Genomic DNA, 15,610 nt, shown 5'->3' with positions numbered 1-15,610 from the left:
TCAGACACTCCCCAGACCCTTTCACAGCCCCTCAAGACCCCCTCAGAGACCCCTCGAACCCCTCAGCCCCCCCAAAGCCTCCAAGACCCCCTCAAACGCCCCCCAGACTCCCTCACAGACCCCTTAACCCCCCAGACTCCCCCCCAGACCCTTTCACAGCCTCCCAAGACCCCCTCAGAGACCCCTCAGACCCCCCTCAGATCCTTTCACAGACCCCCAAGACCCCCTCAGGCCCCCCTCAAACGCCCCCCAGACTCCCTCAGACACCCCTCAACCCCCTCAGACCCCCCCAAATGCCCCCCAAAGCCCCCTCAGAGACCCCTCAACCCCTTCAGACCTCCCCCAAAGCCCCTCAGAACCCCTCAAACGCCCCCAAGACCTCCTCAGATGCCCTCAAACGCCCCCCAAAGCCCCCTCAGGCCCCCCTCAAACGCCCCCCCAAAGCCCCCCTCAACCCCTTCAGACCCCCCTCAAAGCACCTCAGGCCCCCTCAGAGACCCCTCAAACCCTTCAGACCTCCGCCAAAGCCCCTCAGAACCCCTCAAACGCCCCTCAGACTCCCCTCAAAGCCCCTGAGACCCCCTCAGATGCCCCCAAGACCCCCTCAGACCCCCTCAAACGCCTCCCAAGGCCCCTCAGGCCCCCTCAAATGCCCCCCAAAGCCCCCTCAACCCCTTCAGACCCCCCTCAACCCCCTCAGACCCCCTCAAATGCCCCCCAAAGCCCCCTCAATCCCCCTCAGACCCCCCCAAGGCCCCCCCAGAACTCCTCAGACACCCCTCAACCCCCTCAGACCCCCCCCTAAGGCCCCCCCAAACCCCTCAAACACCCCCCAAAGCCACCTCAGAGACCCCTCAACCGCCTCAAATGCCCCCCAGGACCCCTTCAGACACCCCTCAACCCTCTGAGACCCCTCAAACGCCCCTCAGACCCCCCTCAAAGCCCCTGAGACCCCCCTCAAACGCCCCCAGGACCCCTTCAGACACCCCTCAACCCCCCTCAGACCCCCCTCAAAGCCCCTGAGACCCCCCTAAAATGCCCCCAAAGACCCCTTCAGACACCCCTCAGCCCCCCCCTCAGCCCCTAAGGCTCCCTAGAACCCCTCAAACGCCCCTCAGACCCCCTCAAACGCCCCCTAAAGCCCCCTCAGAGACCCCTCAACCCCCTCAGCCCCCCCCTAAGGCTCCCTAGAACCCCTCAAACGCCCCCCAAAGCCCCCTCAGAGACCCCTCAACCCCCCTCAGCCCCCCCTAAGGCTCCCTAGAACCCCTCAAACGCCCCTCAGACCCCCTCAAACGCCCCCCCAAAGACCCCTCAACCCCCTCAAATGCCCCCCAGGACCCCTTCAGACACCCCTCAACCCCCTGAGACCCCACTCAAACACCCCTCAGACCCCCCCTCAAATGCCCCCCAAGACCCCTTCAGACACCCCTCAACCCCCTCGGACCCCCCTCAAAGCCCCTGAGACCCCCTCAAACGCCCCCAGGACCCCTTCAGGACACCCCTCAACCCCCTCAGACCCCCCCCTAAGGCTCCCTAGAACCCCTCAAACGCCCCTCAGACCCCCTCAAACGCCCCCCAAAGCCCCCTCAGAGACCCCTCAACCCCCTCAGCCCCCCCCAAGGCTCCCTAGAACCCCTCAATACGCCCCTCAGACCCTCTCAAACGCCTCCCAAAGCCCCCTCAGAGACCCCTCAACCCCCCTCCTAAGGCTCCCTAGAACCCCTCAAACGCCCCTCAGACCCTCTCAAACGCCTCCCAAAGCCCCCTCAGAGACCCCTCAACCCCCTCAGACCCCCCCTAAGGCCCCCTAGAACCCCTCAAACGCCCCTCAGACCCCCTCAAACACCCCCCAAAGCCCCCTCAGAGACCCCCTCAACCCCCTCAGCCCCCCCCAAGGCTCCCTAGAACCCCTCAAACGCCCCTCAGACCCTCTCAAACGCCTCCCAAAGCCCCCCTCAACCCCCTCCTAAGGCTCCCTAGAACCCCTCAAACGCCCCTCAGACCCTCTCCAATGCCTCCCAAAGCCCCCTCAGAGACCCCTCAACCCCCTCAGCCCCCCCTAAGGCCCCCTAGAACCCCTCAAACGCCCCTCAGACCCCCTCAAACGCCCCCAAGACCCCCTCAAACGCCTCCCAAAGCCCCCTCAGAGACCCCCTCAACCCCCTCAGACCCCCCCTAAGGCCCCCTAGAACCCCTCAAAACGCCCCTCAGACCCCCTCAAACGCCCCCCAAAGCCCCCTCAGACCCCCTCAAATGCCCCAGAGACCCCTGAGACCCCCTCACCCTCGCCATCCTGGAGGAATAAGGGTCCTCGAACAAGGCCCAAAGCTTCGGCCTCCACCTCCTCCACCAGCCCGCCGGCCTCCCCTCTTCCAGGCACAACCTCTTGGGTTCGGCCGGTTCGGGAGGCCTCGGTCCTTCGGGACTTTCGAAGCTGTCCAAGGCCTCTTCGGCGTCCCGGTGTTGCCGGTAATTCATCCAGCAGCAGGCCTCCACGTCGGTTTCGTCGATCCCCCAAAAAGCCAGTTCTTCCTCAAAAAGGGGGCCCGCAAACATCAGCCGGGCAATGTAATTTACCCGTCCGGTAGTAATTAAGGACGTAAGCGAAGACGGCCGGGTGGCGATCGAAAAAAAAACTCCCCCGCCGAGGGGTCGTAGTCGAACCGGGCGGCGGCTCCCGGTTCGGCCAAACCGGCCAACCGGGGTCCCCGGCAGGGTCTGCAGGGTGCTGCGGTAGGTTTCGTGCCGCACTCCCCCTACGTTGATCACCACCTTGTCGCGCTCCGCCTGCCAGCCCATCGCGATAGTCGCGACAGACGGGGTCGCGAGACGCCCGACACCGATACCGGCCCCGACAGAGCGGAGCGGCCGCTGCCGCATCCCGCCGCCGCCGCTGCGCCCGCCGCTCTGCGCAGGCGCGGCAGAGGGCACGCCCACTCCGGCGGGGAGGGAACGCCCACTCCGGGGCGGGGGAACGCCCACTCGGAGCGGAGGGAACGCCCACTCCGGGGGAGGGCACGCCCACTCGGCGGGGAGGCCACGCCCACTGCGCTAGGAAAGCACGCCTCTAGGCGCGCTGAGGCTCCGCCCACTCGAAGGGGAGGGCACGCCCACTGCGCTGGCAAGGGCCCCCGCCTCTAGGCGCGCTGAGGCCCCGCCCGTGCCGCACGGAGGCCCCGCCCCTACACGTGTGGAAGCTCCGCCCACGCGGCGGGGTAGTCCCGCCCCCGCCACCTCCCGCAACAGCGGGGCCCCGCCCCACTCGGCAGTCAGGCCCCGCCTTCCCGCCGAGGCCCCGCCCACGCAGCCGGCCGGGCCCCGCCCACGCAGCGGGGATGCTGGAGCGCGGGAGTTGGGGGGGGGCTACTGGGGGGGAACTGGGAGTACTGGGGGGAACTGGATTACTGGGGGGGGACTTCAAGGAAGCTGGGAGGGGCGCTGGGCGTGACTGCGGGGCACTGGGAGGGACAAGTCGAAGGGGGATGGGGGGGTACTGGGGAGGGGGGATGGGGGTTACTGGGAGGTATTGGGGCCGGGGGGGTTGGCCCGGGGGGGTGACACAGTGTCTCGGGGTCCCCCCCCCCAGGGAGCAGCCGGGACCAGGAGCCCCCAAACCAGTGTCTTTATTGGAGCTCACCCAAAAGGGGACCCAGCAGGAGTCCGGGGACCCCCCCCAGTACCCCCCCCCCCAAGTCCCCCATCTCCAGCGGTGGGACCCAGTTGTCCGGGTGGGGGGGATCCCTGGGGGGGGGACCCCAGGCATCGGGGGGGACCCAGGTGTCCAAGGGGGGGGTCCCTTGGGGTGGGACCCAGGCGTCTGGGTGGTCTCTGAGGGGATCCAGGCATCTGGGGGGGGTCCCAGGTGTCGGGGAGGGGGGGGTCCCTGAAGTGACCCAGGCATCCAGGGGGGGGTCCCGGGGGGGGGTCCCCAAAGAAGGAGGTGAGGGGGGGGTCACTTGCTGGGTGCCAGCCCGATGCGGTTGAGGTCGCGGTCGAAGACGGCGTAATGGCGGGTGAGGAAAACGTCCCCCAGGATCCAGAGGGGGTCCCGCGGGGGGGGACACGTCCAGCGCCATGAACCCGCTGATGCAGGTGGGGGACCCCCACTGCGACACCTGGGGACGGGGGGGGACAGGGGTGGGGGACGTGGGGACGCAGAGGGGGGACGTGGGGGGACAAGGGGGACGTGGGGGACATGGGGATGGGGATGGGGACATGGGGACACGGAGGGGGACGCGGGACAGGGGGAGGGGGGACGTGGGGACAAGGGGGACATGGGGATGGGGATGGGGACATGGGGACAAGGGAGGGGGACATGGGGGACAAGGGGGACATGGGGACAGGGATGGAGATGGGGACACGGAGGGGGACACGGGACAGGGGAGGGGGGACATGGGGACAAGGGGGACATGGGGACAGTGGGGATGGGGACATGGGGACAAGGGATGGGGACACGGGATGGGGGGGGACATGGGGACAAGGGAGGGGGGACATGGGGACAAGGGGGACATGGGGATGGGGACAGGGATGGAGATGGGGACACGGAGGGGGACACAGGACAGGGGAGGGGGACATGGGGACAGTGGGGATGGGGACATGGGGACAATGGGGACATGGGGACAAGGGGGACATGGGGACAAGGGGGACAAAGGACATGGAGATGGGGACAGGGATGGAGATGGGGACACGGGGACACGGAGGGGGACACGGGACAGGGGAGGGGGACATGGGGACAAGGGGGACATGGGGGACAGGGATGGGGACATGGGGACAAGGGGGACATGGGGACATGGGGACAAGGGGGACATGGGGATGGGGACAGGGATGGAGATGGGGACACGGATGGGGACACGGGACAGGGGAGGGGGACATGGGGACGAGGGGGACATGGGGACAGGGATGGAGATGGGGGACACGGGACAGGGGAGGGGGACATGGGGACAGTGTGGACAGGGATGGAGATGGGGACATGGGGACATGGATGAGGACACGGGACAGGGACAAGGACATGGGGACAGTGTGGGAGATGGGGACAGGGACAGGGATAAGGACATGGGGACAAGGGATGGGGACATGGGGACAGGGACAAGGACATAGGGACGTTGTGGACATGGGGACAGGGACATGGGGACAGCGTGGACAGGGTGACGGGATGGGGGCGCGGATGGGACACAGGACGGGATGGGGACATGGGGACAGTGTGGACATGGGGACAGGGATGGGGACACGGGACAGGGATGGGGACACGGGACAGGGATGGGGACAGGGGGACAAGGGACGGGGACACAGGGATGGGGACACAGGGGACACAGATGGGGACCCCGGACAGGGGACGGGGACACAGCTCAGAGGGGGACGCAGATGGGGGACAGGGTCGTGGATGGGGACGGGGGGGACGACGGGGACATGGCTGCTGTTGGGGACATGGGAGATCATTGGGGACGGCGGGGGATGGGGGGGGGCAGGGGGACACGAGGGGACATGGGGGGAGACGGGGTGACTTGAGGGGACATGGCGGGGACACGGGGGGGGCACTGGAGGGACATGAGAGGACACAGGGTGACTTGGGGGGGGACAGGGGGGACATGGGGGGGTGACACAGGGTGACATGGGGGGGACAGGGGGGGACATGGGGGGACATGGGGGGGTGACACAGGGTGACATGGGGGGGACAGGGGGGACATGGGGGGACATGGGGGGTGACACAGGGTGACATGGGGGGACAGGGGGGACATGGGGGGGTGACACAGGGTGACATGGGGGACAGGGGGGGACATGGGGGGACATGGGGGGGGTGACACAGGGTGACATGGGGGGACAGGGGGGACATGGGGGGACATGGGGGGGTGACACAGGGTGACATGGGGGGACAGGGGGGACATGGGGGGGGTGACACAGGGTGACATGGGGGGACAGGGGGGACATGGGGGGACAGGGGGCACATGGGGGTGACAGGGGGTGACGGGGGGGACATGGGGGGGTGACAGAGGGGTGACATGGGGGGACAGGGGGGACATGGGGTGACAGGGGGTGACGGGGGGGACATGGGGGGTGACAGAGGGTGACATGGGGGACAGGGGGGACATGGGGGGGTGACAGGGGGTGACGGGGGGGACATGGGGGGTGACAGAGGGTGACATGGGGGACAGGGGGGACATGGGGGTGACAGGGGGTGACGGGGGGACATGGGGGGGTGGACAGAGGGGTGACATGGGGGACAGGGGGCACATGGGGGGGTGACGGGGGTGACAGGGGGGACATGGGGGGGTGACGGGGGGACATGAGGGGGGTGACACGGGGTGACAGGGGGGGTCCCACCTGCAGCACGTAGTGCTGGGGGCTGAGGGTGAACTCGTGCCCCCCCAGGACGAAGGTGACGTTGGGCAGAGACGGGACCTTGTCACAGTCCCACCAGGTACTGGGAGGAAAAAGTAATGGGGGGGGGGGGGGTTGAGGACCCAGGTGTCCAAGCCAGGGACCGCCCCCCCCCCAAAAAAAAGGGGACCCAGGTGTCTGGACCCTACCTGCCCCCCCCAGGATTTGGGTGGCCCCCATGGCTCGGTGCAGGGTGGCCATGTCCTTGCTGGGGCCGGTGATGAGGGACGTCCCCGTGTCCACGATGGCTTCGCAGCCCCCCCCGGCACAGGGGGGGGGTCACGGCACCCCAGGGTCTTCGCCTTTCCCACCGACACCCTGTGGGGGAACGGGGTTGGGGGGGGGGGTTAAGGGAGGAGGGGAGGCAGTTGGGGGGTCCCATGGGGCAGTTAGGGGGGTCAGGGGGCGGTTGGGGGTTCCATGGGGCAGTTAGAGGGGTCAGGGGGGGCAGTTAGGGGGGTCCCATGGGGCAGTTGGGGGTCCCATGGGGCGGTTAGAGGGGTCAGGGGGCAGTTAGGGGGGTCCCATGGGGCAGTTAGAGGGGTCAGGGGGGCAGTTAGGGGGTCCCACGGGGCAGTTAGGGGGTCCCAGGGGGCTGTTAGAGGGTGTCAGGGGGCAGTTAGGGGGTTCCATGGGGCAGTTAGGGGGGTTAGGGGGCAGTTAGGGGTCCCATGGGGCAATTAGGGGGGTCAGGGGACAGTTGGGGGGTCCCGGGGCAGTTAGACGGATCAGGAGGCAGCTGGGGGTCCCACGGGACAGTTAGGGGGTCCCAGGGGGCAATTAGGGGGGGTCAGGGGGCAGTTGGGGGGGCAGGGGGCAGTTGGGGGTCCCATGGGGCAGTTAGGGGGGTCAGGGGGTGGTTGGGGGTTCCATGGGGCAGTTAGAGGGGTCAGGGGGGGCAGTTAGGGGGTCCCACGGGGCAGTTAGGGGGTCCCAGGGGGCTGTTAGAGGGGTCAGGGGGCAGTTAGGGGGTTCCATGGGGCAGTTAGGGGGGTTAGGGGGCAGTTAGGGGTCCCAGGGGCAGTTAGAGGGATCAGGAGGCAGCTGGAGGTCCCATGGGACAGTTAGGGGGGTCCCAGGGGGCAATTAGGGGGGTCGGGGGCAGTTGGGGGGGCAGGGGGCAGTTGGGGGTCCCCATGGGGCAGTTAGGGGGGGGTCAGGGGGTGGTTGGGGGTCCCATGGGGCAGTTAGAGGGGTCAGGGGGGCAGTTGGGGGGTCCCATGGGGCAGTTAGGGGGGGTCGGGGGGCAGTTAAGGGTCCTATGGGGCAGTTAGGGGGGTCAGGGGGTGGTTGGGGGGTCCCATGGGGCAGTTAGAGGGGTCAGGGGGCATTTAGGCAGGGACAGGGGGCAGTTGGGGGTCCCATGGGGCAGTTAGGGGGGATGAGGGGGGCAGTTAGAGAGGTCAGGGGGCAGCTGGGGGGTCCTATGGGGCAGTTAGAAGGGTTGGGGGGGCAGTTTGGGGGTCCGGGGGGAGGGGTCTGGAAAAATTTTGGGGGGGGGGGCGGGGGGAGTGTTGGGGAGTCCAGGAATCCTGGAGGGGGGGGTCAGAGGGAGATTTTGGGGGGGTATTGGGGGGATTTGGGGGTCTTAGGGGGTCCGGGGGAATGGGGGGGGGGGGGTCAGGAAGGATTTGGGGGGGGGACACACATCCAGGGAAGTTTGGGGGGGGGGGGTCCAAGGGGGCATTTGGGGGTCCAGGGGAGGTTTTGGGGGGGTTCAGGGAGGTTTGGGGGGGGGGTTGGGGGTCTTAGGGGGTCCAGGGGAATGTTGGGGGGGTCAGGAAGGATTTGGGGGGGGGCATCCAGGGAAGTTTGGGGGGGGGGTAGATTTTTGGGGGAGGGTCCGAGGGGGGGATTTGGGGGTCCAGGGGAGGTTTGAGGGGGTTTGGGGAGGTTTGGGGGGGGGGTTGGGGGTGTTCAGGGAGGTTTGGGGGGGTTTAGGGGGGTCAGAAGGGTCTGGGGGGGTTCAGGGGGGGTTCAGGGGGGGTCCAGGGGGGCTTGGGGGGGGTGTCCGAGGGGGGATTTGGGGGTCCAGGGGAGGTTTGAGGGGGTTTGGGGAGGTTTGGGGGGGGGGTTGGGGGTGTTCAGGGAGGTTTGGGGGGGGTTTAGGGGGGTCAGAAGGGTCTGGGGGGGTTCAGGGGGGGTCTTGGGGGGGGTCTCACCTCTCCATGTGCAGCTGCCAGTAGCTGCGGCGGGAGACGGGGATGTAGCGGAGGGGTCCCTCGAACTGCTCCTCGTCGATGCCCCCCAAAAGCAGCTCCCCACCGTCCCCCTCCGCCGCCCCACTGCACCCCACAGTCAGGCTGGGGGTCATGGGGGGCCGGGGGGGGGGCGAGGGGTTTTGGGGGGAGGCCCAGGGGAGGGTCCCAGGGGGGGTTTGGGGGTCCCAGGGAGGGCTTGGGGGGGGTGCTGGGGGGGGTGCTGGGGAGGATTTGGGGGGCCTGGGGGGATTTGGGGGGCCTGGGGGGCTATTTGGGGTCCCAAGGGGAATTTGGGGGGGGTCCCAGCAGAGTCCCAGGGGGCATTTGAGGGTCCCAGGGGGGTCCCAGGGGGTGTTTGGGGGTCCCAGGGGGGGCATTTGGGGGTCCCAGGGAGTGTTTGGGGGGTTCTGGGGGGTGCCAGGGAGTATTTGGGGGTCCCAGGGGGATTTGGGGGGGATTTGGGGGGCCTGGGGGGCTATTTGGGGTCCCGGGGGGGATTTGGGGGTTCTGGGGGGGCTATTTGGGGTCCCAGAGGGGATTTGGGGGGGTCCCAGAGGGGGTTTGGGGGGGTCCCAGCAGAGTCCCGGGGGCTACTTGGGGGGTCCTGGGTGGGATTTGGGGGTCCCAGGGGGTGTTTTGGGGGTCCCAGGGGGATCTGGGGGTCGTAGGGAGGATTGGGGGGTCCCAGGGGGGGCAATTTGGGGTCCCAGGGGGTGTTTGGGGGTGTTTTTGTGGGGATACTTGGGGGGATACATGGGGGGTAGTCGGTGAGTACTTGGGGGGTAGTTGGGGTGTAGTTTGGGGTGGTCAGGGTGTAGTTAGGGTGTAGTTAGGGTGTAGTTGGGGGGATACATGGGGGTAGTCGGTGAGTACTTGGGGGGTAGTTAGGGGGTAGTGGGGGGTAGTTGGGGGGTAGTTGGGGGGTAGTTGGGGGGTAGTTGGGGTGTAGTCTGGGGTGGCCAGGGTGTAGTTGGGGTGTAGTTGGGGGGTACTTGGGGTGTAGTCGGGGTGTATTTGCAGGGTAGTTGGGGTGTAGTTAGTGGATACTTGGGGTGTAGTTGGGGGGTCTTCGCGGTGTAGTTAGGATGTAGTTGGGGGTAGTGGGGGAATACTTGGGGTGTAGTCAGGGGGTAGTTGGGGGTGGTCAGGGGGTAGTCGGGGTGTATTTGCAGGGTAGTAGAGGTGTAGTTGGGGGGATACTTAGGGTGTAGTTGGGGGTTAGTTGGGTGGTCTTCACGGTGTAGTTAGGATGTAGATGGGGGTAGTTGGGGGATACTTGGGGTTAGTTGGGGTGTGTTTGCATAGTTGGGGGGTGGTCAGGGTGTAGTTGAGGTGTGTTTGCAGCGTAGTCGGGGTGTAGTTGGGGGATATTGGGGTGTAGTTGGGGGTTAGTCAGGGGGTCTTTGCGGTGTAGTTAGGATGTAGATGGGGTAGCGGGGGGATACTTGGGGTGTAGTCGGGGGGTAGTTGGGGGATACTTGGGGTATGGTTGGGGTGTAGTTGGGGGGAGTTAGGGGGTTAGTTGGGGTGTGGTCGGGGCATAGGCGGTGGGTGACTGGGGTACGTTTGGGTTGTAGTTGGCGCGTGGTTGGGGGGGTTACATGGGGGTAGCTGGGATGCAGTTGGGGTGTAGTTACGGTGTAGCTGGGGGGGTACGTGGGGTGTGGTGGTGGTGGGGTACGCTACGGTTGTTCGGATGCAGCCGGGGGTGTAGCGGGGCGGTAACTTGGGGTGTAGTTACGGGGTGCAGCGCGTGTCCCCCCCCTACCTGCGGAGGCGGAAGGAGAAGACGTTGTTGCGGAACAGCCCCCGGCTCATCATGTTGTCGAAAACGGGCTGGGCGGGACCTGGCGGCGGCGGCGGGGAAGGCCAAACCCAACACCCCGTCAAAGCGAGCAGCCGCGAAGGCCAGGCCCGGCAGAGCCACCGCCTCGGCGAAGGTCTGCTCCGGCACCGACACGTTCGACACCTGGGGACACCGGGGCGGAGACGGGTGACACCCGGGGACCTTCCTCCGCTACGACCCCCCACCCATCGTCCCATGGGAAACCGAGTGTCGCCCATCCCAGGATCCAGGCATCTGGGTGACAACCATGGGACCCAGGTGTCTGGGTGACAACCAGGTGTCCGGGTGACAACCATGGGATCCAGGTGTCTGGGTGACAACCAGGTGTCCGGGTGACAACCATGGGATCCAGGTGTCTGGAGGGGATCCAGGTGTCTGGGTGACAGCCAGGTGTCAAGGTGACACCCATGGGACCCAAGTGTCAAGGTGACACCCATGGGACACAGGCATCCAGGTGACAACCAGGTGTCAAGGTGACATCCATAGGATCCAGGTGTCTGGGTGACACCAGGTGGCCGGGTGACGCCCATGGGATGCAAGTGTCTGGGTGACACCCAGGTGTCAAGGTGACACCCATGGGACCCCGGTGTCCGGGTGACACCCAGTTATCCAGGTGACACCCATGGGACCCAGGTGTCTGGAGGGGACCCAGGTCTCCGGGTGTCACCCAGACACCTGGCTGTCACCCAGATGCCTGGGTGACACCCAGGTATCAAGGTGACACTCATGGGACCCCAGCATCCAGGTGACAACCAGTTATCCGGGTGACACCCATGGGACCCATGTCTCCAGGTGACACCCAGGTGTCCGACTGACACCCATGGGACCCCGGCATCTGGGTGACACCCATTTGTCTGGGTGACACCCATGGGACCCCGGTGTTTGGGTGACACCCAGGTGCCAAGGTGACACCCATGGGACCCAGGTGTCCAGAGGGGACCCCGGCGTCTGGGTGACACCCAGTTATCCGAGTGAAACCCATGAGACCCAGGTGTCCAGGTGACACCCAGGCGTCTGGGTGACACCAGGTGTCCGGGTGATGCCCATGGGACCCGCATCTCCAGATGACACCCAGGTGTCAAGGTGACACCCATGGGACCCAGGTGTCTGGGTGACACCCAGTTATCCAGGTGACACCCAGTTATCCAGGTGACATCCATGGGACCCAGGTCTCCGGGTGACACCCAGGTGTCCGGGTGACACCCAGTTATCCGAGTGACACCCATGGGACCCCCGGTATCTGGGTGACACCCAGTTATCTGAGTGACACCCATGGGACCCAGGTCTCCAGGTGACACCCAGTTATCCGAGTGACACCCACGGGACCCCGGCGTCCGGGTGACACCCAGTTATCCGAGTGACACCCACGGGACCCTGGTGTCCGGGTGACACCCAGTTATCCGAGTGACACCCATGGGACCCTGATGTCTGGGTGACACCCAGTTATCCGAGTGACACCCACGGGACCCAGGTCTCCAGGTGACACCCAGTTATCCGAGTGACACCCACGGGACCCCGGCGTCCAGGTGACACCCAGTTATCCGAGTGACACCCACGGGACCCCGGTGTCCGGGTGACACCCAGTTATCTGAGTGACACCCATGGGACCCAGGTCTCCAGGTGACACCCAGGTGTCCGAGTGACACCCACGGGACCCCGGCGTCCGGGTGACACCCAGCTGTCCGCTGTGGGCGACACGACGACCCCCCCCCCGCACCCAGGGGTGGGACGACGGGTGCTGGGGGGTGACACCCAAACCCGGGACCCCCCCCCCCGGGTCCCCTCCCCCACCGTGAGGGTGTCCTGGCTGAGGAAGCCGCGCAGGCTCCCGCTGCCGTAGGTGATGGCGAAGGCCGAGCCGTTGGGGTGCGGTGGGTGCAGGAGAGGCCGGGCTGGTAGTGGGGGTGCAGCCCTGGAAATTGGTGGGGGGGGAGATGATTGACGTGGCGTGGCCCCGCCTTCTCCGCCAGGCCACGCCCCCTCCATCAGACCAGGTAGGGCAGGCTGACTCTCCTCCCCTCCCCTTGACCTCGCCCCTTTCCCCAAGCCCCTCCCCCTTTCACCAAGCCCCTCCCCTTTCACCAAGCCCCTCCCCCTTTCCCAGCCTCCTCCCCATTTCCCCAGGCCACGCCCCTTCCCCAGGCCACACCCCTCATTCCCCAGGCCCCGCCCCCTCACAACAGACCAGGTAGAGCAACCAGCAGCCGGCTGACTCTCCTCCCCCCCTGCCCCGCCCCCCTTTCCCCAAGTCCCTCCCCCTTTCCCACGCCCCTCCCCTTTTCCCACGCCCCACCCCTTCCCCAAGCCCCTCCCCTTTCCCCAAGCCCCGCCCCGTCACCACTTAGCCCAGGTAGAGCAACCAGCAGCCCCCCTTCCCCAAGCCCCTCCCCCTTCCCCAAGCCCCCCCCCTTTTCCCAAGCCCCTCCCCTTTCCCACTTAGCCCAGGTAGAGCAACCAGCAGCCCCCTGACTCCCCCCCACCCCCCTTCCCCAAGCCCCTCCCCCTTTCCCCATGCCCTGCCCCCTTTCCCCAAGCCCCTCCCCCTTTCCCAAGCCCCACCCCCTTCCCAACTTAGCCCAGGTAGAGCAACCAGCAGCCCCCCTGACTCCCCCCCCCACTTCCCCAAGCCCCTCCCCTTTCCCCAAGCCCCACCCCCCTTTCCCCATGCCCTGCCCCCTTTCCCCAAGCCCCACCCCCTTTCCCCAAGCCCCTCCCCCTTCCCCACTTAGCCCAGGTAGAGCAACCAGCAGCCCCCTGACTCCCCCCCACCCCCCTTCCCCAAGCCCCTCCCCCTTCCCCAAGCCCCACCCCCTTTCCCCACGCCCCGCCCCCTTTTCCCCACGCCCCGCCCCTTCCCCCAAGCCCCGCCCCCTCACAGCAGGCCAGGTAGAGCAGGCAGCACCGGGCCGAGGGGACCCAGAGGTCGGCGGAGCCGGTGTCGAAAATGACGCGGAATTGCTGGGGGGGGGGTCCCCAGGGCGATGGTCCCGTAATATTGGGCCTGGGGGGGGGGACACGACACCCACGTCACCCACGACACCCACGTCACGGTGTCACCCCCCCCCCCCAGGGACCCCCTCCCCCATTTTTTTGGGTGCTCCCCCACTCACGTCCATGTAGTTGCGAAGGCGCGTGGGGGCGGCAGCGGGTCCCCCCCCCCCCGCTCCGGCTTCGGGGTCCCCCCCCCCAAAATTTGGGGGGGACCCAAGGACCCCGCTCCAAGGGGATGCTGTTGGGGTTAACGAGGGTGCAGGGTTAACGAGGTCACCGGGTTAATGAAGGCGCGGGGTTAATGAGGGGGGGGGTCCCCAAAGAGTGGGACCCTTGGGGGGGGCACACACCCCCTCCCAAAATTTGGGGGGGACCCAAGGACCCCGCTCCAAGGGGATGCTGTTGGGGAGGGGGGTCGGGGTTAACGAGGACACGGGGTTAACGAGGTCACCGGCTTAACGAAGGCGCGGGGTTAATGAGCGGGGGGTCCCCAAAGAGTGGGACCCTTGGGGGGGGGCACCCTTGGGTCCCACTGCAGAGGGATCCCAAGGCCTAATGAGCTTAATGAGCTTAATGAGCCTAATGAGCTTAATGAGGTTGATGAGCTTAATAAGCTTGATGAGGGGATGCTACCGGACCAGGGTGCTGGTGGGGGGGGACACACACACTCTTGGGGGGGGGCTGATGAGGTTAATGAGTTTAGCGAGAGGTTAATGAGGTTAACGAGCTTAACGAGCTCAACGAGACGTTAGGGAGGTTAATGGGGGGGGGTCCTCCAGAGATCGCTAACGAGGCGGCTGAGATAATGGGGTTAATGAGATAATGGGGTTAATGAGATGGGGGGGGGTAATGAGCTCGGGGGGGTTAATGAGATGGGGGGGGTTGAGATGGGGGGGGTTAATGAGATGGGGGGGCATGAGGGGAGGGCCCAGGCAGGTTAATGAGGTTAATGAGGGGCCCCCAGGCCCGGGGTCACCTATGGGAGGATGGATGGGGGGGGGGGGCAAAAGGGGGGGGGTGTCACGATAGGGGTCAGAGGTCATGCGTGGGGTCACGCCCCCACGGGTGGGGCGGGCGCTGAGCGGGTCCAACCGGCTCCCGCCCCCGCCCAGCCCCACCCAAGTGTCAGGGGAGCCCCACCCCCCCCCAAACCCCACCCTGGGGGGGGGGGCACCCAGGTGTCAGGGAACCCCCCCCCATTCTCCCTGGGGGGGCACCCAGGTGTCAGGGACCCCCCCCCATATCCTTCTGGGGTGGCACCCAGGTGTCAGGGACCCCCCCCCATTCCCCCTGGGGGGGGGGACCCAGGTGTCAGGGACCCCCCCCCCAATCCCCCTGGGGGGGCACCCAGGTGCCAGGGACCCCCCCCCCAGGGGGAATGGGGGGCACCCAGACGTCCAGGACCCCCTCCGGCCCCCCCCATTCCCCCTGGGGGGGCACCCAGGTGTCAGGGACCCCCCCCCCATTCGCCCTGGGGGGGGCACCCACGTATCCAAGACCCCCCCCCCATCCCCCTGGGGGGGGGCACCCATGTGTCCAAGACTCCCCCATCCCCCCCCAATCCCCCTGGGGGGGGCACCCATGCATCCAAGACCCCCCCCCCATCCCCCTGGGGGGGGCACCCATGCATCCAAGACCCCCCCATATCCCCCTGGGGGGGGGGCACCCAAGCATCAGAGACACCCCCCCCCCCGCTCCATTCCCCCTGGGGGGGGACACACACCACCCAGACCCCCCCCCCCTTTAAGAACCCCCTGGGGACCCCCCCCTGCCCCTTCCTCCTCCCCAAAGACCCCCCCCAAAAAGTGTCGTCTCCCCCCCCCCCCCCAAAAAAAATTGTGCCCCCCCCCTCACCGCAGGACGGCGCCGGCTCCAGCCACCAGCAGCAGGAGGCGCCCGAGCCTGAGACCCCCCATGGCCGCTCTGTGCCCCCCCCCCGCCCCGCGCGAGCGGGGAAACCCCCCCATAGCCACACCCCCCCAGCCACACCCCTCAGCCCCGCCCATCGCCCCGCCCCTTCGTTGAGGTCACGCGGGGGGGGGTGTGACTCAAGGGGTGCGACCTGCGGGGTGGCCCTGAAACTGCCCCCCCCCCCGCCACATCCGGGGGGGGACTTGAAACCGCCCCCTAATTAGGGGGAGCCTTAAAACCACGCCCTCACATTGCGGGGTACCTTAAAACCGCCCCCTCCCAT

The 15,610-nt window shown here is 67.1% G+C and overlaps 2 protein-coding genes across 2 annotated transcripts; both read right to left on the bottom strand.

The window, feature by feature from the left end:
* Positions 1–2,167: 2,167 nt before the first annotated feature.
* On the bottom strand, positions 2,168–2,918 carry LOC138684224 (voltage-gated potassium channel KCNC1-like). The gene is given in 5 exon segments (XM_069777933.1): positions 2,168–2,188; positions 2,287–2,550; positions 2,552–2,638; positions 2,640–2,705; positions 2,707–2,918. Coding segments are annotated over 5 exon segments (615 nt in total). The 5' UTR covers positions 2,884–2,918.
* Positions 2,919–3,927: 1,009 nt separating this feature from the next.
* On the bottom strand, positions 3,928–15,610 carry LOC138684223 (cathepsin D-like). The gene is given in 14 exon segments (XM_069777931.1): positions 3,928–4,048; positions 4,050–4,118; positions 6,322–6,421; positions 6,509–6,649; positions 8,541–8,663; positions 10,144–10,223; positions 10,348–10,548; positions 12,217–12,294; positions 12,297–12,337; positions 13,302–13,392; positions 13,394–13,426; positions 13,536–13,654; positions 15,271–15,478; positions 15,590–15,610. Coding segments are annotated over 14 exon segments (1,398 nt in total). The 3' UTR covers positions 3,928–3,955.

Source organism: Haliaeetus albicilla, unplaced genomic scaffold (assembly GCF_947461875.1).
Source record: "Haliaeetus albicilla unplaced genomic scaffold, bHalAlb1.1 scaffold_197, whole genome shotgun sequence".
NCBI lineage: Eukaryota > Metazoa > Chordata > Aves > Accipitriformes > Accipitridae > Haliaeetus > Haliaeetus albicilla.
Note: the sequence above shows the minus strand (reverse complement) of the source record. Positions and strands in the feature narration are given on the sequence as shown.